At 41.6% G+C, this 21,925-nt stretch overlaps 1 protein-coding gene across 6 annotated transcripts in view; it reads right to left on the bottom strand.

Annotated features, from left to right (window-relative positions):
- RAPGEF4 (Rap guanine nucleotide exchange factor 4) overlaps positions 1-21,925 on the bottom strand; it is a 323,726-nt gene that overhangs the window by 62,018 nt on the left and 239,783 nt on the right. For all 6 annotated transcript variants that reach the window (XM_017538228.1, XM_017538229.2, XM_017538230.2 and 3 more), the window contains 4 exons: positions 6,911-6,995; positions 4,987-5,047; positions 2,241-2,317; positions 1,669-1,815 (listed from right to left, as the gene is read on the bottom strand). In XM_017538228.1, the coding sequence (XP_017393717.1) occupies positions 1,669-1,815; positions 2,241-2,317; positions 4,987-5,047; positions 6,911-6,995 (370 nt within the window). The remainder of the gene's footprint in view (positions 1-1,668; positions 1,816-2,240; positions 2,318-4,986; positions 5,048-6,910; positions 6,996-21,925) is intronic.

Genomic DNA, 21,925 nt, shown 5'->3' with positions numbered 1-21,925 from the left:
TCAAGTGATTTTCCCGCCTCAGCCTCCCAAGTAGCTGGGATTACCAGCAAGCGCCACCATGCCTGGCTAATTTTTGTATTTCTTGTAGAGATGGGTTTTTACCATATTGGCTAGGTTGGTCTTGAACTCCTGACCTCAGGTGATCCACCCACCTCAGCTTCCCAAAGTGCTGGGATTACAAGTGTGAGCCACTGTGCCTGGCCTATTTTAAGTGATTTTATAAATTACATCAATGATAATGGTTCTAATCTGATTCTTTCAAAGAATGTTTTGGCTGAGTGTAAACTCCTTGTGTGTAAACTTGACATAGTAAAGTTTATCTTTAAATTTCAATATCATTGTAAATAGTTAATTTAAACATTTTAACATGCTTTCCCTCAATATTTGGCCCCCATTTAAAAAGAGATCAGATAAGAACCAACTCAAATTCCATCTGGTATTTTTTATATCATTCGAAGTTATACATTTTAACCTTTTTTTTTTTTTTATCATTAAGATCATGCAGTCCTAAGACAAACGTCGTTGTCAGAAATTTTGCCAACAAAGGCAAATTCTTAAGGTCATGTAGGGATTGATGTCCAGAAGCAAGGACCGAAGCATGACGTTGTAAATGATCATTAAGTAATGGGAATATCCCCAAAGCACAAAAGCTACATTTAGGACTTAAGGAATGGATAGAGATGCTACGGCTGCAAGAGTGACAGAAAGGAGCCTACTCTGTGAGTCAGCAGTGAGAGAAAGAGGGCAGTGTGATCCTAGAGAGAACGGCCTCCCCAGTGAACTCAGGCTAGGGTGGGAAGGACCACAGGCCACCTGAGAAGCCATGGGTGGTGGGACAGCATCATCGTCCCTAAAAGTCCACGATCAGTCCTCTACCAGCCGAAGCTGGGTCATCCTTTCCAGGGACAAGGGACCACATGCTGGGGAAAAACCAGAGACCATTTCTTTTAAACATCATCTACTCTCACAAATTCCTTAATAAGCTTACAGTAGGCTCATCTACAGAGTTAACTTTTAAGTGAAATTTCACAGTTCCCTCTACCACCCTGGATATTCACCTACCTGCCAATGTCAGAAATTCCTTTAGTTTGTAACAATTTGAGATAAAGCTCTTGAAAAGGAAAAAGCTCAGTTGGAGTAACCATGATGGATGTTAATTCCCAGTAAAATGTAATTACTCAATAAATTAAAGAATGAGTGATGATACGAGACAGGCTCAGATTTGGGAGGAGAAGGAGGTAGAAACTAGGAAGGTCTAGAAAAGAGAAAGACATGGGACAGAAGGGGCTGCCACTGTGTTGGGGAGTGGGATGGGAAGGACACAAACAAGGATGCCCAGGATGTCAGAGAGAAACTTCTCAGGCTGACATTTTGCCAAGGCAATTCCTATTTGTTGTCAATTCTCACGGACCAGTGCAGGCATGTGTAGAGGGACAGGGTTCAGCACAGCATGCTACGTTTGCAGCTTTACTGAGATCCAAAGGAATATCACCTTTGGATCTCAGGATGCCTGCCAACATATTAACTATAACCAGGTTTGTAACAAAGGCTCTTTGTGCCTAGAGCAATTATTCATCACAGGACTACTCAATGAAGACTATGTTCAAAGCTTTGCTTATTCAAAGGGAAAATGGGATGTCTCTCAGCCACAATTTGCTTTGAACTCACCCTCAGGATCCGGTTGAAATCCTCCTTGTCTACTCTTAAGAAATGGCAATTATCTTCTCGCAAGACGATAGAGGCAGCTCTCGGGGCATCATTCACTAGCGCTAACTTGCCGAAGTCATCTCCTTCATGCAGGGTGCAGACCACACCCTGGATAGAGTAGAACGTGCAGATGAAGGGGATGCCTGAAACAGAGCCAACACCCACCGCCTCCTGCCACAAGACCCCAGCCCCTAAAACATTGTCAATAAATGGGCTGTACCTAGGGATGCCACAGGGGATTAATTCACTAAATTAATGAATTAAATTATGATGTTCGCTTTTCTTTCATTGAGTAATATAGTCTGTGGCTTAAATGTACACACTATAATCCATAAGGAGACAACCCCAGAAAGTACAATACTACTTTATGTGTAATAACTGAGATAATTTATGATTAAAGATGCAATAATGTCTTTTCCACATCTAGGAACAATGTTGTTGCAAATTTAATGGTGGCACTACATTGCTAATACTTAGAGACACACTAATAAATGGAGCATAATAAAGTTTCAAAAAGAAAAAGATATATATACCTTGCCATAAATGACTACATTCACTGATCCTTTTAGAATAATGTACCAGGAGGTACCTTCTTCTCCCTGGTTAAACACTAGACACAAAAAGATGAAAAGACTTACGATAAGAATAGCAGCACATCAATATAAATTACAGCTTATCAAATCGTCACTTTAAGTCCCCAGAATAACGCATATGTAAAATACGAGAAACATCACTGGCAAATACTAACTTGTTCAGGTGGCATATTGTCTCCTTTTCTATAGAACATGAAAGAAAAAGAAACACTGTGTTCCTTGCTATGCCCTAAAAGATAGGTTTTAGTAGATACCAGTTTATCAGCAATCCATTTCTTAAAGTCATACACATTTCTCCCACAATTCATTAAAACTTATACCATAGAAAAATGGTTCTAAAAAGTAATCTGACAAGCAATGTGACATTTGAAAACATGCAAATCAGCACTACATATTATTTACATACCTACGCACACTTATCCCTTGGTATCCATGGGGAATTGGCGCCAGGACCTTCCAAGGACACCAAAATCCACAGATGCTCAAGTCCATGACATAAAGTGGTATATCTGCATATAATCTATGCACAGCCTCTTGTATATTTTAACTCATTTCTAGATCATTTCTAGATTACTTATAATGCCTAAGACAATGTGAATGCTGTGTAATTAGTTGTTACACTGTATTTTTTAGGGAATAATAACAAGAAAAAAGTCTGTACACGTTCAGTAGAGACACAACGATCCATTTTCTTTTTTGGAATATTTTTGATCTTCCATGGGTTGAATCCATAAATGTGGAACACACAGATGTAGAGGACTGACTGTATTTTTTTTTAATGGGTTGGAATGATAACCACTACATTCAGGGTAGGAGGTACCTTGGGCTAGGAAAGATGAGAGTGGGATAGTGGAGGCTACAAACAGTCTTCAAGTGTAATTGTATAATTCATTTATTCATTTTTTGAGGCAGAGTCTCCCTCTGTCACCCAGGATGGAGTACAGTGGTGTGATCATGGCTCACTGCAGCCTTGACCTCCTGGGCTTAAGAGATCCTTACACTTCAGCATCCAGAGCAGCTGGGACTATAGGCATGTACCACACCACCTTGCTAATTTTTACGGACAGAATTTCGCCATGTTTTCCAGGCTGGTATCAAACTCCTGGGCTCAAGCAATCCACCTACCTTGGCTTCATAAAGTATTGGGATTACAGGCATGAGCCACTGCATCCAGTGTGTATAATTTATTTCTTTAGAAAATATGAGAAAAGGCCAGGTATAGTGGCTCACACATGTAATCCCAGCAGTTTGGGAGGTCACGGCGAATGGATCACTTGAACTCAGGACTTTGAGACCAGCCTGGCCAACAAGGGGAAACCCTGTCTCTACTAAAATACAAAAATAAAAATAAAAATTAGTTGGGCATGGTGGCACAAGCTTGTAATCCCAGTTACTTAGGATAATTGCTTAAACCTGAAAGGCAGAGGTGGTAGTGAGCTGAGATTGTGCCACTGCACTCCAGCCTGGATGAAAGAGTCAAAAAAAATTATATATATATATATATATATATATATATGAAAAAATATGGCATAATGTTAGTATCTGACAAAGATTAAGAAGGTATTTGTAATATTCTGTATTTTTCTGTTTAAAATATTTAACTATTTTATAAAAATGAAAACAATTAGCAAGTTTGAATGAAAATAAAATAAAAAAGAAGTCATTATTAGCAAATATTAAGAAAAAAATATGAAAGTGAGACTTTAACATTTGAAGAAGTTACATTCTTACCAAAATAGATATCAATGTCATAAATATCACAGTTGATGACTGAAAGTAAAAAAAAACACTTTTATAGTTCATGTTTCCTGCTTATTTGACTCATACAACACAGTCTGAAGAAAGAGCAAGATTTTGCAAACTGTATCTCTAAAGAGTTAACACGTGTCCATGTAAAAAGTGTTCTATGTGCCATTAGGCTCAGGAAATATCAGTTTAAACACGGTGAACCTTTCTCCTCAATGCAGAACTTCTGAGAACACATTAGCTTGCTGCTGTCCTGTGACTGCATTTCCTGACCTTAGTAGACCACTAACCCTGTTTTTTCAAGCCAGATTTTTATAGAGGTAGTAAGAAATGCCAGTTTACGAAATATTGTTCACATCTATTCACATCAAATTTCCTTTCCTTGCTTCCAAATATAACCACAGAACTAAACTACACCTTGGATTTTGGTGAGATATGATATATTAACACTGGATATGTGTTTGAAGCAAAGAAATTCTCTCCAGCTTGGAGCCTACAGTGGAAGTGAGAGAAGAAAAAGAAAGTAGGATGGTTTGAACGTCATTCTAACTAGCAACCTCAAGAGATAGATGAGTTCTTCTAAAGCTATAAACTGAATGAGGTCACTGGGAAAGGTACTGCCTCAGGTCCTTCCTGAAAAGCAGTGACTTCATCCCACCCTCTTTAGACACTGTGGTGAGTCAGGAGGGGAGGGAGCGAGTGAGACTCAGGCTGGGACCCACTATAGTTGCTCGTAGTAGAAAACCATGATACTTCAGAGTAATTGACATGTGCTGGAAATAATCACAGGTCCAGAAAAACAGAAGTGCCACGGGACACCCTGCCAAGTCACCAAATCAGTCCCGGTGCCAAGAAGCGGAGGGATAGCAGCCTGGCTTCTGTGGCATGTGCTTGCAAGGGTGCTGGCCAGGTGGAAGCTTCCAGTACAGCTTTCACTTACACACGGTTCCTCCTTTGGCATGAGACTCAAAAATGAGAACACCTGCTAACTCTCGTTTCACCTAGAAGAAAAAGAGAAGAAATGTGCAAAGGCCATGTTTGGAGGTCTGGGTGGAAAACAGTTGTGCTCTTTCTGGGGGCACAATGCAAACTGTCCTGGGGTTTCCCACGCAGTCATCTCTCACGTTGCTTGCTGCTGCTGCTCTCACCTAAAATCACTTTCACTCGATTCGCTGCTAGGTTTTTAAAGCTTGTAGCTATTTTTATAGAATAGCTTATAGCTAATTCATACCAGACAACCTCCTTAGAGACTGTTTAAAACATGGCCCCACCTGCATTAACTAGCCGACTTGTCTGCCTGTCTTTTGCTATTGGTGAGAAGGGGAGACCATGTACATCATATGATTCTGTCACTACTAGTGGCTCTTCCTTGCAACACATATAATGCATCATGGCAAACAAGTTGAAAAATTCAATGTCTTGAAGTTGAATAATGAAGTCTAAATGAATGAACATATTTATATTCTTAGTTAAAACTCCAAATTATTCTGAGATAGCTAAAATTCAATTTTTTAAAAAAAATTCCAAATTATGGTCCCAAATCATGGCTCTGTCTTTCTAAGAACACAGTAACTTGAGATTTTTCTATGCCTGGGTACCTGGGGTTTGAGGTAGAAGATAAGACTACCCACAATCCTCTTAACTCCACCAAGACCACCAGGGCAGTCAGATCAGGGGCATGCTGGGTTCCTGAAGCACAGGTAGGGAAAGGAGTCCTTCCTTACTTCCCTCTACATCATGAGGTCGTGAAGCCTGGGCTGTCTGCCCTATAAATACGAAGTCTTCCCAGGTGAGGCTCCCAGGCACTACACCTATGCCCTGTGGAGAGAGTAAGGATGGCAGGGGCAGTGGCAGGTAGGAGGGAGGCAGGGCTGGACCACTGCCCTGGGTAGTCCATGTAGGTGAGCAACTTTCCAGACCCTCAGTGGTGCCAGAGGTGGGAGACATGTGAATAAGGCTTGTCTCCAGTTGTTGTAGGGGAGAGGGGACCTGAAGCCTTCCTGCTTGGAGCTGGGCAAATGCCTCACTGCCCTCAACAGAGAGCTCAGCTTATCTCCAACAGCAGGGACCAGCAGGTACTGATACTGTGAGGTAGCAGAACATCACTTTCAGTGAGCTAGGAATGAAAACAAACGAGGCATCGAGATCTTTCTTAGGGACCTCAGTATGTTCTCTGTGAAAGTTGAAACCACTTCCTTCTTCTTCTTGACTTATTAGTGTGTAGGACGTGTGTGTTGCCTACAAATCATATAGTTATGGGAGGAGGTCTTCCTATCTCTATTCAGAGGCAAAATTTCTGTCTCCTAAATACTCCAATAAGGTAAAAGTTCAGAATCAGATACAGTCACTGCGTCATCTTTTACTAGCAGGTAGTGTTATTGTGATCAATATATCTAAGCTGATGCTCTCTTGAACTTTCTGCTTCCATTCTCAAGAAAGCAGCAAACCCTGGTGGAGTCGGCCCCATGAGCCAAGACAGGTCATCCAGATTTCCCTTTTCCACCCTCTGGCTACATGTCATGGCAGGATTCTGACTCCCTCCCAGGCCTGGCTCTCTTATCGGAGTGTGCAGGCTCCAAAATTCATATTCAGAGATATGAAGCACATGTTCCAACCCTACTCACACCAGGCTGCTCTGGGGTTTAGGGCACATGGGCAACTACCAATAATGTGATAACACTTGATTCCCTTTCAGTGATTGTTCTTAGGTATAACTTCCTCAGCATCTCGTAAGAGAGTAGAGGTGATTTATGAGGTGAAAACCAGGCATTCTTTCCCCCCACCTCATCATCATACTCCCCTCTGTCCTAACAGTGCATTTATCTCAAAGTCTTCTAACCATGCTAAACTAAGAGACAACTTACTGTGGTAGAAAGATGGGATAAGGCTTTAATATGAAGGAGCTCTTCATAGATTATCTCTAAGTCGTCTACAGTCCTCTGGCCAGGTCTACAAAGAAACAAAGGAAAAAGGAAATATGGAAAAAGGGCACCACTAGGGTTTCGAACATGGAAACGGATCCAGGTGTCAGTAACATGCTGAGGGATTTCTTCTGCATAAAAAGACATTGGCGGAGGGAAAGGTTGCGCCAGTATAATCCCTAAGGGGATTTTTGAAATAAATGTGCTCCTTGATGAAAGGATATGGGAGAAAGTCAAAGTGCACAGGGTCCCTTCTCTTCTGACCTCAGAGGCAAGGGCGCCTCCACTCAAACGGTAGTTGGCTAACTCATCTCTCACTTTGCAGATGATTGATCTAAAAAAATTGCTTTTCTTTACTACCTTAATCAGTAAAGGCAAAATGTGTCTTTTAACATGACTGGAAATAAGTGGTATAATCAACTTGACAACTGTTCTAAATTCCTTGAGATCTTGCGTGCTATCTTAGACTAGCAGAATAATAATGCCACTGTCACTATTATTTGGGGTTATATAATGTTTTTTCTGGAGGACTCAAATATAGGATGCATGCAGACTCAACATTTTCTTTTCTAGCCCTGGGGAGACAAAGGCATGAGATGAAGAGAAGGCAAATGGTAGCATCTGGAATTGGTAAGAGAAGGCAAGAAGGGAGGTGGGTGTCCACATCCCAAACTCCGTTACAAGGACCACCACTCTCCATGAGATGTTAATCAGTTTATGTGAAGCCTTTTTATTCTAAAATCTATTATGAAACTAGAATCCAATAACATGCATTTAAGGACCTCGGCATATAATCTGCGAAAGTTGAAACCAGCTCCTTCTTCTTTAATTATTAGCATGTAGGACATGTGGGGCATGAGGGTGCTGTGGACATTTTTGGCATTGGAAGACTGAATAGATTCCTAATCACTTTTCATATTTGTAATTATTTTGAAATCATTCATAGTGTTTTATTATATTAATGGTAGGGGATGCAACTGGTCAGTAATTCGAATTTTTTGTTGCTCCCTACAAAATAAAGAATCCTAACTAATATGCTTTTGAAACTTGAAAACAAACTAATGGGTTACTCAGAGAGTTCTCGGAAGCCAACTGAGAAACAATCTATACATTGATGGATAGGCAGCATTTACTCTCAGCTAATTGCTGCAGTTATGAATGTTACCTGTTACATAATCATCGGTCTATTTTGTGCATTTTGTCCTAAAATTTTAACAATTTATGATATTATTCAATATTATTGTAATTACTACTAATTAAACATTAAACCCTTAATGAACTACTACTGATGATGTAACATCATGACATTATCATTTATAAAGTGTTCCTTGGTCAGATAAATTTGAGACATATTGTTGTACTGAACACAGCATTGGATTTAGGGTTTGAAAATCAAGTTTAAAATCAGTGCAACTACTCCCCAGCCATGTGACATCAAAGTCTTAGTCTCATATGAAAACAATACATTTCCAAGAGAGATGTGAGAGCTAATAGAAGGAGCAACTGTAAAGGTGTCTACATATTTATCTGTGCAAGTGAAAAAAAACCCAGCAAAGGGATATTCAAAACTCAGACCCTTGCAGAAACAGTTAAACAAACTTACAAATGAAGTATGACATTTGGTCTAAGAGAGCACATCTGAAACTTAGTCTATTATTAGATAGGTACTCTTAGTCATCAAAACTGAATTATAAATATTCTAAAATAGTTAATTGGATTAAATAATTTTGCAATCATATTCTAATATGGGGAAGACGACAGATTCAGTGGGGTCTAAGTGGAGGAAGAAAGCTGCATACTTTGTACAGTGCCTTCCCAAGGACAGCTTTAATGTGAACAAAAGATTATAACGTTCCCTTACGGAATCAACAGGGGCTATCTTCCTAATCCTGACTGTATAAAAACAGATACTAAATCCATGACCTGGGAGATGCTAGTCAGGTCCACCTCCTGCTAAGGGTCACCACTGAGAGACACAACTGCACACCAATCTCGTGCTTATGGTAGAACCCACAAAGTATGGGACCCATAAAGGTGCTGAAGCAGTGGCCACAGGGACTCCAAAGGAGCCAGGCCTTCTCAGCCAGAGGCCTTCTCAGGCAGAGGCCTAATCTACTACTTGACTTGGACATGGGGATTTTGAAACTGGGACCCTTGGGGATTTAAAAGTCAATGAAGTCACCTTCATCTATCCACTACTACAGAGGCAGCTAATGTGAAAGTCTCAAGGTAGGCGTAATAGGATTATGGATCTTCAGACAAGAAGCAGCCCTGCTGTTCTTGCTACTTGACATCAGCAGCAAATAACACAGAACCCTCCCAGAAGGCTGGCTAAACAAGAAAGCAGTCACCAAGTCTCATTCGCACCTCCGTGGAGTGGGCTGTTATGGTGAGAGGAGAAAACCTCAGCTGGGAAAAGAAAGGCTTAGAATTCTGCTCTAAAATCTTGACATATTCAAAGTTGTAATTTTGAGAGCAGATCTCTATGAGGTTAGGATGAATGTTTATGTAATATAAACATGAGATCTGTATTGCTCAACTTTTATGGATTTCTTTTTTAAAAATGCTGTCCTCCCTGGGTGTGCTGGAACACACCTGTAGTCCCAGCGCTTTGGGGGATCACTTCAGGTCAGTTTGAGACCAGCCTGGGCAACGTAGTAAGACCCTGCCTCTACACACATATATGTAATAATGCCATTTGGGTCTACAAGTCTCAACATATTAATAATATTGCAGCTGAAATTTGAAACAGGATGAAGAACTGTCAGACCCTCAATACCATATACTAAACATCTGACATTGCGGTTCAAGGCTAAACTTTGAGCTGTGAAAGCTAGTATTAGAATCTGCATGAAGTATAGAAGGAGAGAGGTAAAGAAGGCAGAATTCCAGCTCCGTTTGAACCATGCTCAGCTTAACCACTGCCCTCCACCACTGAGCACGCCTGAAGCTCTCTCCTCTCCCCATGCTCCTCCCCCTTGGCCCCCTTCCTGCGTTACTGAACATTTCTTCTCAATGTCTTTTTTTTGTTTGTTATTCTTTTGTCCACCCCTTGTATTATTGTGTTTGGCCCCCAAGGCTTTGTTCTACCTTCTCTCCCTCGGAAAAACCTTCAACTTCCATCTAGATAATGATGAGACCTAAACCTTTTTCTCCAAATAGCCCTCTTTTCTGAGTTCCAAGGGCTTCCTGGCCATCTCTTCCTAGATAACTCACAAGGACCACAAGCTTAATCTATCTGGAAGTGCTCCCTCTTCATCACACAGGCTCCTGGAAAAAAGATCTTGACTTCCTTCCCCAGACTTATCTATCTCCCCTCTTCACATCTTCCCTGATAGCTACACTCTCTCCAGCTATCCCAGGCACCTCTCCATTCCTTGAACATGCTAAGCTTTTCATACCTGCAAGACTTTTTGCATGCTCCTCTCTTTGCTTAAAATACTTTTGCTTCTGCCTCAAGCTCAGCTCAGTGGCATCTTTCCTAAGTGAAACTGGTTCTCTAACCTTCTTTCCCCAGGCCGGAGTGCAGTGGTGCGATCTTGGCTCACTGCAAACTCTGCCTCCCGGGTTCAAGCCATTCTCCTGACTCAGTCTCCTGAATAGCTGGGATTACAGGCACATGCCACCACATCTGGCTAATTTTTGTATTTTTTGGTAGAGACGGGGTTTCACCATGGTGGCCAGGCTGGTCTTGAATTCCTGACCTCAGGTGATCCATCCACCTTGGCCTCCCAAAGTGCTGGGATTGCAGGCATCAGCCACCACACTAGGCCCACTCTCTAACATTTATTCCTCCATGGCACATGGTCCTACTGGTATGGTAATTACAACATACTGTCACGAACGTTATTTACTCAAATATCCATAACTCTAGACTGTTCTTCTCAAGAGAAGCAGTGTCTGGTAGTGCAAAGGCACTGGATTGGAAGCAGAAACTGAATCAGAGATCTAAGTCATGAACTTCCTAGTTGCCCAACTGATCTAATGGCTTGTTTCTGCATCTGTAAAATGGGAATAATACAAGGGATTTGTTATAAAGGTCAAATCAGGCCATATACATGAAGCTTTGTATATACTGAAAATATAGTACAAATGTAGGGTGGTATTGTTATCAGAGTGGGTGTTTAATACAGCTCATCGGATAAGTGAACACACGAGTTCTCACAATTCATGCTGAATTTAGGGTCTGCCCAAGGGAGATGGCAGTGGTGCTATGGAGCAGTGCTTCTGCAGCCTGAGGGAGCTGCGTCCTTATGCTCTGTTGTCTTTCCCACTGGGGTTAAGTAAGGCAAGGCATCCATGGCACAGCTCACTTTTGGTACAGGACATATTTGTTTCATGGCAAATAGTTAATTATTAATAAAGGGAGGAGATGTGAAAATGATGGCCCTCGCCTCTTACTCTCAATTCTGTGAAAGGATAGAAAAGGTCATTTCTCTTAGGATTATAGGTTTACTCATTTGGTTGTGAAAAATTCCCATCTTAAACCAGCTAAAGGTACTCGGTCTACCTATGTCAACACCAGCGGGGGTCTGAACGGAAGTTCATGCAAGACCAAAAAGCAGCACTTTGCTAATTTCTTAATTTTAGCCAGATTTTTGTCTGCCATGCTAAAGGTTTGGCAGAAAAGATATTTTGACATCTAAAATGTCATTGGAAAACAAATGAGCAACACTACCACTACAAACAACGAATTATCAGCAGACCAGCCAGTTTTAGGAATTCCTGGATAATAGAAAGCAGATGACAAAAGAATGTCTGAGAAACAAGACCGGAAGCAGCCGGCTCAACCCTTGGGAAGAAAACCATCACAGGAATAACAAGGGATCACTGATAAGACAGTACTGAATCAGTCAGCCCAGAGGGCAGGAGGGTGAGGTCAGACGGGTTGATGAAAAGGCCCACCACTTGGTCAGGCCCCTCCTCTCCTACCCCTGTCACACTCAGTGGTGAATGGGGCAGAGTTATTGCCAGGCAAGACCTTGAGACCTGCTCTCTAAGACAGATGCCCCAGGAGGACTCAGGGTGAACACTGGAGCCTGGGAGAAGCAGAAGAGAGGATGTAAAAACCCCAGGCTCTTCCAGGAGACACAGGAGGAAAAGGAGGCAGCTCTCCCAAGAAGAGCAGGGAAGGGCTCTGTTCCCAGGAAATCCTTTCTATTTTGGCAACTAGTGAGAGGAAAGGGGATGGCATGAGCCTGTCTCCTCCCCAGGTATCTTTCCCAAAGCAAAGCCTGCCAGGAAACCTGCATCCTTGCAGGGCCAGCCCCCACCACTTCCAAGGGAAGCTCTGTAGGGGGTGCGACCACCATGTCTGCACAGAAGCCCACGTGGGCAGCTTGCCCTACCTCCTGGTCTTTCATTCATCAATAACCCACACAGAGAAAGAGAGGCTTCCACGGGGACTCCCTGGATTCCTCAGAGAGATCCACAGCAGCTATTCAAGACTAAAGGGAATGAAGCCTAAAAATGGTTGCATTTCTGAATCCTAAACAACACACTCAAGCTGAAAAAAAAAAAGAGAAACACGACAAGAACAAAATCCCAACCCTGTGGTCTGAGGTGGTCACAATAATCACAGGGCAAGTGACTATCATTTGGCAGTCCACGCAGGCAGCAAAGAACTTTTCGGTCCTGTTTACAGCCCATGTTTTAATGAGGTGAGAGAAGTCAGGGCTGCCAGGTGTGAAAAGACTTACTTTTAAAAATGAGGATATTCACAGCTGGCAAAGCAACAAAAGCACTCGTGAGACGTTTGCTGTGAGCCAGGACACTGTCCCTCGGGAACCTCAACATGTCATTAGGATTGAAAGTTGAGATGAGACCCAGGGAGGAGGCCAGGTGGAGCAAAAGTCAGTCTGGTCAACCTGTGCACACCAAAGTGCATCAAACTGGAGCCCTCTCCCACCCCAGGGGGTCTCAGCGTTCCTGGCAGCAGTTACAGAAACAGCCCAGCCTTTCAGAGGCCGCCAGCTCAGAGCTGCTGTGCCATCTAGTGTCTCAGAAAAGGCTCACCTCTCTACTCTCACATCAGACAAAGGTTCTCCCCGATCCACCCCCACCCCTCAAAGAGCACCCGATCACATCTAAAACTGAGCGCTCCCCACCACAATCCCTGAACAAAGTCACATTTTAAAAGTGGGTTTCTCTTGGCAAACAGTGGCATTAAGCACCTTTCCTGCTTTGGTCTTTACGGGGGTGATAGGGAAAAAAAAATGGAGAAGAGATCCTGCAAATCAGCCCCCAGACTGTTCAAACAGTAATGAAAGGGTCCCAAGGACTGAAGGCAATTTGGCTTTCAAGAGTAAAGGGAACGCTGTGCCCGAGCAGGAGGAGAGAACTCCCATGCTCCTTCATAAGAGTAACCTACAAGGCTGGGGAAGTGAATTGACTCTCTGACTGCTCTGAGTGGCAGCCAGTGAATGTACCTGGTCTTTACTTGTCCTTCTCCAGATGTCACAGGGAGAGATATTAGGCATCCCTGCTTCTTTACAAATCTGCGTGGTGCCACATTGATGTGGATTTGTCGGATCCCGCTGTGGAAAGGCCTAGTTTCTGCAGGGGTTGCATTCTGGCAGCAATGTCTAGTTACAGACAAGATAATAAATGGGGATGGATAGGGAAGCAGTTTATACATTAAAGGATGGGAGGGCTCAGGTGATATTGGAAGCTGCTGGTAAATACAGTTTTATCAAGGAATTTATCAAGGTCAGAGACAGAGCTCCTCAGTTATTGGAACGTGGATAAAATGAGTATTCATCCAGCCACCAAGCAGCACATTGGCATGGCCATGGTAAAATATGCAGGTGAAAAAGCAAATAACGCAGTCCTCTAGACCTGTTGCCCAGCAGACCTTGGTACAAGGGGAAAACACCCAGAGAAGTCAACATTATAAATACCTATATAAGCCATAGTGAAGCTTCGGGGTTTTAAAAAAAATGCTCTTTTTCGTGTGTGAGATGGGGGGCTGCTTTATTCTTGATGTAACGCTTCATCACAATCCACCTGATTCTCTGACTTTTAAGTCCTTTCCCAAACTTGGACCATTTTCCAACACTGTTCAAAGATCTTAAGTCTTACTCTTCCACTTCCCTTAAAGGAAAGTTTAGTGCGGTTTTGCACTCCCTTGTCTAGCAAAACCAGCAAAGCATGTTTTATCTTTGCTTCACCTCTCAGGACCCCTGCTTCTTAAGTGTCAGCGACATCCCAGGAACCTGGTGATTGCACATTTAAAGTGTCCTACCCAGCTCTGACCGCTCAGCTTCCTGCCATGCCACCACCCCCTCACCTTATCTTTAACCCCCAAAAGGACATTTTAAGTTCATTTTCTAGTTCTAATAGCAGATCTTATGTACGCAGCGATCTTTTCCTGCTTTGTGAAGTTAGAAATGAATACAGTCCACAACTGCAATAAAGGGCAAAAGCTTCATGAATATTTGTGAGAAATGAAGTCATCCCTGTCAGGACATGGGATAAGGGTTCCGTAAATCATGGCTTCTGAGTACTAAGTGTTTTCAGGACAATGTGGTTTCATCATGTTTAGAAACTGAATGTGCCCAACATTCTTCCAGCAAAAGTGTTTACTACAAGAACACTCAAGGAGTTTAACATTAAACCTTTTAAAAGACACAAGTACCAATATTTTTCTTTAAAACACCTAAGCAGCAAGTTGAGAAGAACAAATAAATTTGGATGGAGTCAGATAGTGTAACTGGTTGCCTTTGAGGATGAAAAACACATGTGAGATGGAAAATGCAAATGTTTTTTGAGAAGGTCCTATATGAATGCATTATTACTTTTTCCTTGCAAAATGTCAATTCTTAATTAATTAGGGACATAGATTATTCATATTTTGTGGTTATTTCCCTGCTTGTTCAGTAGATTCACTACTGAGGACACACTTGAAGCAACCTAGTTGAGAGAAAAAAATATTGTCCATGAAAGAACAAAAGAAGAAATAAAATTGAACTTGGAGTAAGATTTGGATCAGTTCCTGGTTCAGCCATATATATGGTTGTGTGATGTTAAGAAAGGCATTTGGCATTGACTAAGCTCAATTTCTTTGTCAGGACACAGTGGATTATCATCAGCCATGCTTAGTTCACAGAGCTTTTTAGTGGCTCAAAGAGGGGACGGATGTGAGATCGCTGTATAAACTATATAGTGGTATTCAAATACTAGTGATTAAGTTTGGTTTGTGGTTCTGGCTAGAGGGTTGCTGTGGAGTAAGTTGACTCTTCCCAGAGCTGTGGGTTTCCAGTAGTTTTTACATGATCTTTGGACTAAATTTTCCAACAATTTTTCAAGGAAGCTGTGAAGAGAGGCAGATTAATTATAAGTTGGGTACCAGATTTGGCAAATAAAAATATTGCATGAAATATACTTATATCAGAACATTATTATTCATCTGAAATTCCAGTTTAACTGGGCATCCTGTATTTAACCTGGCAACCCTAATCATATGGCAATTAAAACTATAAAGCACTTCATTTCTGTGCTATCAGTTTGACAATGGATTTTAAAACTTTAGACCCATATGGCCCATTGGATTCTGCTCCTGGCAATACATAGTAAAACTCAGAATATAAGATAAAAATAAAAGAATTATAGGTTCCAAAAGCATATAACTCTCCCAGGAAAAAATAATCTTCATCATCATCTTAACCCATTATAGATTAGTAGCATGCCTGGGAACCTCCCGTGCTAGAGCACGTTTTCCACAGTAGATGGTGCACTCCATTCTGGTCTATATGGTAAAAATTTAATGAAATTAGATTAGTTTGTAATAATTACTTTATCTTTTTGAGACAGTCTCGCTCTGTTGCCCAGGCTGGAGTGCAGTGACAAGATCATGGCTCACTGAAGCCTCCACTTCCCAGGCTCAGGTGATTCTCCCACCTCAGCCTCCCGAGAGCTGGGATTACAGGTATGCACCATTACACCTGGCTAATTTTTGTATTCTTTGTAGAGATGAGGTTTCACCATGTTGTCCAGGCTGGTCTCAAACTCCTGGCTTCAAGTGATCTGGATGCTTCGGCCTCCCGAAGTGTTAGTATTATAGGTGTGAGCCACTGTACCTGGCCTTGTAAGAATGATTCTAAATTGGATTTCCATGACACCTTTCCTTACCAATGTTCAAAGCTTAAGCCCATGAGTCCATTGTGAGGCCCCTTTGAACTGTGGCAGGTGGTAGGGCACAGGCTCAAGAGTCAAGCAGACCTGAGTTGAATCCTGAGTCCAGTGCTTTCTGGATAACCATAGGCAAATGACTCAGCCTAAGCCTCTGTTTCCTAGTCCATAAAATGGGAGTAATATTAAGCAGCTACCTCAGAGTTTTGTTAAAGGAATTCAATTAACTGTTTTGCACAGTTAATTATGTGTCTAGCACATATATGCTCAATAAATGGTAGCTATAATTAAATTCAGTTGGCACTTATGTTTTCATTTCCAATCTATTGTGAAGTAAGGAGAGGGCAAGGAGGTATTATTGAATTCCTTTTATGCCTTAAGAGACTTGTAACCTGAAGATGTTAGATGATGTAATGGTAAACTGGCAAGAATAGAACCCAGGGCTGTTGCGCTCAGTAGTATTTTCACTTTATTCAGAAGACTCTTGGTCAAACACATGTATCTCAAAGGCTGTCATTTCAAACTATAACAAATATCATCTCATAAAACTCAGTATCTGGCTTTCTGTCTTTAGTTGGCCCCTCCAATCTACTCTCTGGCGATAGCAGAGAAACCAACATACTGTGAATCTGATCATACCACACCTCCCTCTAAAACTCTTCAGTGGTGCCCCAAATGGCTATAAAATAATATCCAAGGTATACAGAGGGCATGGCAGATGCCCTCACTGACCTCAGCCTAACTCTCCAGCCAGTCACTCCCTCAGTGTGAAACAGTTCACAGTTCCCTGCGGAACTTCCCCAGCATCTTTCTGCCCCACCTGTGCCCCTGTCCGGCTAGGAGCCCTTTCTTTGTTCTGGGAACAAGAGTATGAAAACATTATTTTTTTGCTGCTTTTAAGAAGAAAGGTGCTAGGTCCAGTGGTTCATGCCTATAATCCCAGCACTTTGGGAGGCTGAGGTGGGAGGATTGCTTGAGCTCAGGAATTGAATACCAGCCTAGGCAACATATTGAGACCTTGTCTCTACAAAAAACTAAGAAATTAGCCAAGCATGGTGGTGCACGCCTGTAGTCCCAGCTACTTGGGAGGCCAAGCGGGGAAGGACCATTTGAGCTCAGGAGGTAGAAATTGAAGTGAACTGAGATCACACCATTGCACTCCAGCCTGGATGACAGAGTGAGACCCTGTCTCAGAAAAAAAAAAAAAAAAAAAAAAAAAAAAAAAAAAAAAAAAAAAAAAAAAAAAAAAAAAAGAAAGAAAGAAAGAAAGAAAAGAAAAATAGAAAGGGCTTAAGAAACAACCTAAATATCCAATGATCACAAACTGAATGCATTAAAGAACATTCAGAGAATAAACTACTCTGCATCTATGTAAAAGTTCAATCCTTAAAGAATAGTTAACTTTAAGAGAGAATGCTATGATATGTAAAAAGTTAGGATTTAAAAAATAACCAGAAGGATAGGCACCAAAATGTTAACAGTAATTAACTGAGACATGTGATTGCAGGTGTTATTCCTTCTTTTTTAACTCTTGTCAGTAGTTTCCAAATTTTCTCCAATTAAGAGATTGACTTTAACAATAAAAATTCATTAAAACCTTGAGGCAACCTCATCATAAACCCTAAACTGTAGATGAGCAGCTAAGTTCATGCTCCCCTCTCCTGAATCTGAATCATAAAGGTAGCAATCCAGTGGTTGGTTTCTTGGTCATGTGGATATAAGAAGTAAGAATAAATTGGGCCAGGCGCAGTGGTTCATGCCTGTAATTCCAGCACTTTGGGAGCCCGAGGCAGGCGGATCACGAGGTCAAGAGATTGAGACCATCCTGGACAACATGGCGAAACCCTGTCTCTACTAAATTACAAATATTAGTGTGCCTGTAATCCCAGCTACTCAGGAGGCTGAGGTAGGAGAATGGCTTGAATCCGGGAGGTGGAGGTTGCAGTGAGCCGAGATTGTGCCACTGCACTACAGTCTGGTGACAGAGCAAGACTCTGTCTCAAGAAAAAAAAAAAAAAGAATAAATTGTTTTTACAGGGAAAGGCAAAGAAATGACCCACGTAATGGAATCATTTAGGTAAATTCTACAAGTTTTCACTTGCGACACCAAAAGCTCTCCAGTAAAGGCCAAGGCGAAGGTCGCCATGCAGCGAAGGAAGGATTCACGTGACTGTCTTACTTCATAAGCCTAGGACCTTACAGTCCAGCCTTTCTTCTCATCTGATTAGCATATGAGATAAACTTGGTAACTGTGGACATTCTCATGACACATCCCTAACCACCACCAATTTTAGACTTGCTAATCTAGAATCCCCTGAGGAAACAAATCCCCCTATAATTACCAGGATTTCAAATTCCAGACCCTGGAAAACGGTTTAGACAAATAAAGATCCTATTAAAACAGGCGCAGCTAATTAAGACAAAATACACAGCCTCTCATGCACCCTCTAGAGCAAGTGGGTGGAATGGAATAGCAGTGGGGTGGTCTCCACCCAGCCTCTGCTGGACAGCCTTGCATTAGGACAGCCAATTAAGGGATAAACAATACCCTCCCCAACCCCACTCACAGTATTTTGCCTTTATGACATTTAATCCACCTTAAATTGCTGTCTTTCAACTTTACGCCTCATAGCATATGTTTGATATGATGCCAATGTATCTCATGTTTCCATATTTCTTAATGCCTTAGCAGTATGGGCAGTAAAAAAACAAAACAAAACAAAAAACAAATAAAAGACAACAACAACAACAACACTTCCAGGACCTTTGAATAAGCTCTCAGTTTTCGGGAGCAAGGTGCTCAGCTGGTCTCTTCAAAGACAACAATGGTACTGGCAGTTCTTGATCAATTAAGCTTGTTCTCTTTCCATTAAAGTAAAATTAAGTAGTAACTCCTAGCAGATTAAAAAAAAAAAAAATGGGGCATGTGTGTATGTGCATGCAGAGGTGGAATGTCTGTCTCCTAAAATTAGATTTCTTACTTCTCACATTTCCATCACTCGGAATTGTTATTCCAGCAGAAAGAAAACTGAATAGGCAAAAGAAGAAACTGCCAGCCCAATTCCAATGATTACAAAGTTTCAGAAAACCTGGGGAGATGGGAAAATCCCAGGGGCAACTGAAATATTAATTTATCACATAAATAAACTCCAGTTTCTGTGTTTTTGACCCAGTTGGAAGACTTTCCAACTTTCCAACAATTAATGTTTTATATATATATTTCTCTATGATCAGGCCCAAATGACTTATCTCTTTCTCAGCTTACTTAGGCTTCTAGGCTGTCAGGCATTTTCAGAACTGCAGAGCTAAATTTCGATTTGGGAAACAGTATCTACTTAATTGCCCTCCCACCTTTAGGCTGGTCTCTGATCGACCATCCTGAACACTGGAGCCTACGTCTCACTCTACTTGGAAGGAGAGTTTGGAAGGCTTGTATAGCAGAGCATCCCGTCTTCTTGAAGCCCCTTTTTCATCTACAGTTGGCCTCAAGTTTACAATACTCTGCTTACCTAGTCACTCCAGATCATTTTACATGTGTTTCTCTAACCAAAGTACCTGCTCAAAGAAAACCAAAATGCACATTTCTACTAGTAAGAGTCTCCATTATATCTACTTGCTGTAGGGTAACCTCTTGTTTTTAGATTTATAAACAAAGCAGAATCAAAACAATCAGCTCTGAGAGCTCATTCTGTGTTTGATGGCCCCGTCTTGGAGCTACAGCAACAGCACCGTCAAACTGTCATCCTTCTGTAGCACTTGCCCCCAAATGCCATCCAGGTCTGCACCTGCGAAACCAGGATGGGCATTGTGAGTCACTCTGTCTGCCACCACATAAAAAGCTAATTTCACATGCAGAATGTATGTTTTTTTCAATACCAATAGCAACAAGAGTGTGCCAAAAAATTTCCCCTGAAGCTCTATTCTGTTTTTTAAACTACAGAACATTCTTTCATAGTTTGACAGTTAAAATGCTGCAGTTAATGTAATAAACAGAGAATTTTTCTAAGTAGCCTGTCAAAACAAGTGACACTTTTTTTTTTCTTTGCTAGCAAGTCTCAGATTCAGAACAATAGGAAGTACCTTTCAAAGCAACATCTTCATTATACAATCAAATTCTCAACGTAATCTTCTCATCAAAGAATATTGTGTTATTTCTTTGCCAGTAATTATCGGAGTTCTGCAACCTCTTTGGCAGTGGTGATTATTATAAAATGCAGCTGTGCTGAGTCTAAAAGTCAGAGGGTCCTGCCCTGGTCAGTAAGAATTCAATGTATCTCATGCCTCCTCATTTGTTAATGACTTAGGACTTTGGGCAGTAAAAAGTCAACATCTCCAGGACCTCTGAACATGCCCTCAGCCTCCAGGAGCGAAGTGCTCGGCTGGGCCCTTCAAGGACAGCAGTGATGCTGGCAGTTGTTTATCAACTAAGCTTGTTTGCTTTCCACTTAAATGAAGTAGTAGCTCCAAAGATTATTAGCAGATCAAAAAAAAAAAAGGGGGGGGGGCTATGTGTGTATGTACATGTAGAGTTGGAATATCTGTCTTCTAAAATTAGATTCCTTATTTTTCACTTTTCCATCTCTCAGGAGCTATTATTCTGGTAGAAAGAAAACTGAAGTGTTCCAGAAGTGCCAGCCCAATTCCAATGTCTGCAAAGTTTTGCAAAACCTAAGAAGATGAGAAAATCCCAAGGCCATCCAAAATCATGTATCTTGGAATATTTGTAAAACCTGTACTTTAACAACTAGCAATAGGATGGAAGACAATAAGCTTGGGAATGCAATTTTCTGTGAAGAATCTGGGCTCCCAGGGATCATGCAATTCAATGGTGTATGGAAAATAAAAGGAAGCACAAACAGGGGCTCCCAATTCTCCCAAGGTGACTCATGGAAACAAGCTCTCAAGTCTCTTCTGAAGGGTAAATCAACCAATTAGCAAGAATGTTCCTAGCATACAGCAGGCACTCAATTGATATTTATTGGATCTTAATCTAATCTGGGAATTCCTATCCCACTGATTTTATAAACTCCCCAAAGGCAGGAGCCATTTTATTGCTTTTTTCTTTTAACCTCTTTGGTAGATGCTCAAAAACATTTGTGAATCACATGGCAAATCTGCCTCCCTTGAAGCAAGTAAGAGCTGAGGGAACATTAGCTGGAACTGGGTATTCACACTTTTCTTTCTTTCTTTCTTTTTTCTTTTTTTTTTTTTTTTTGAGACAGAGTTTGCTCTTGTTGCCCAGGCTGGAGTGCAGTGACACAATCTCGGCTCACTGCAGCCTCCGCCACTTGGATTCAAGCAATTCTCCTGCCTCAGCCTCCCGAGTAGCTGGGATTACAGGCATTTGCTACCAAGTCTGGCTAATTTTGTATTTTTAGTAGAGATGGAATTTCTCCATGTTGATCAGGCTGGTCTCAAACTCCCGACCTCAAGTGATCTGCCCACTTTGGCCTCCCAAAGCGCTGGGATTACAGGTGTGAGCCACTGCACCCAGCCGTATTCACACTTTCATTCATTTATTCACTCATTCACTCACTCAGCAAAGGTTTCCTGATGGCTTACGTGGTGTAAAGTACAGAGCTAGGGATATGGCCTTATTAACTTCCACACCAGGTTAAACCCTCCTTCACATTAGGCTGTGCTAACACACATTACATCTTCCTCTGTAGCATGTAATGCAGCTGTGATTAAATGATTGCTTGCATAAGTAGTTGCTCAAGGTTTGCCCTCTGCACGAGACAGAAAACTCCAAGGAGGAGAAGCCTTCTTGTTGAATGCTTACCTTAATGCCTTAGCACTTAACATAGTATCCAGATCAAGGTAGCTGCT

The sequence above is a fragment of the Cebus imitator genome, unplaced genomic scaffold (assembly GCF_001604975.1).
Source record: "Cebus imitator isolate Cc_AM_T3 unplaced genomic scaffold, Cebus_imitator-1.0 Scaffold110, whole genome shotgun sequence".
NCBI lineage: Eukaryota > Metazoa > Chordata > Mammalia > Primates > Cebidae > Cebus > Cebus imitator.
Note: the sequence above shows the minus strand (reverse complement) of the source record. Positions and strands in the feature narration are given on the sequence as shown.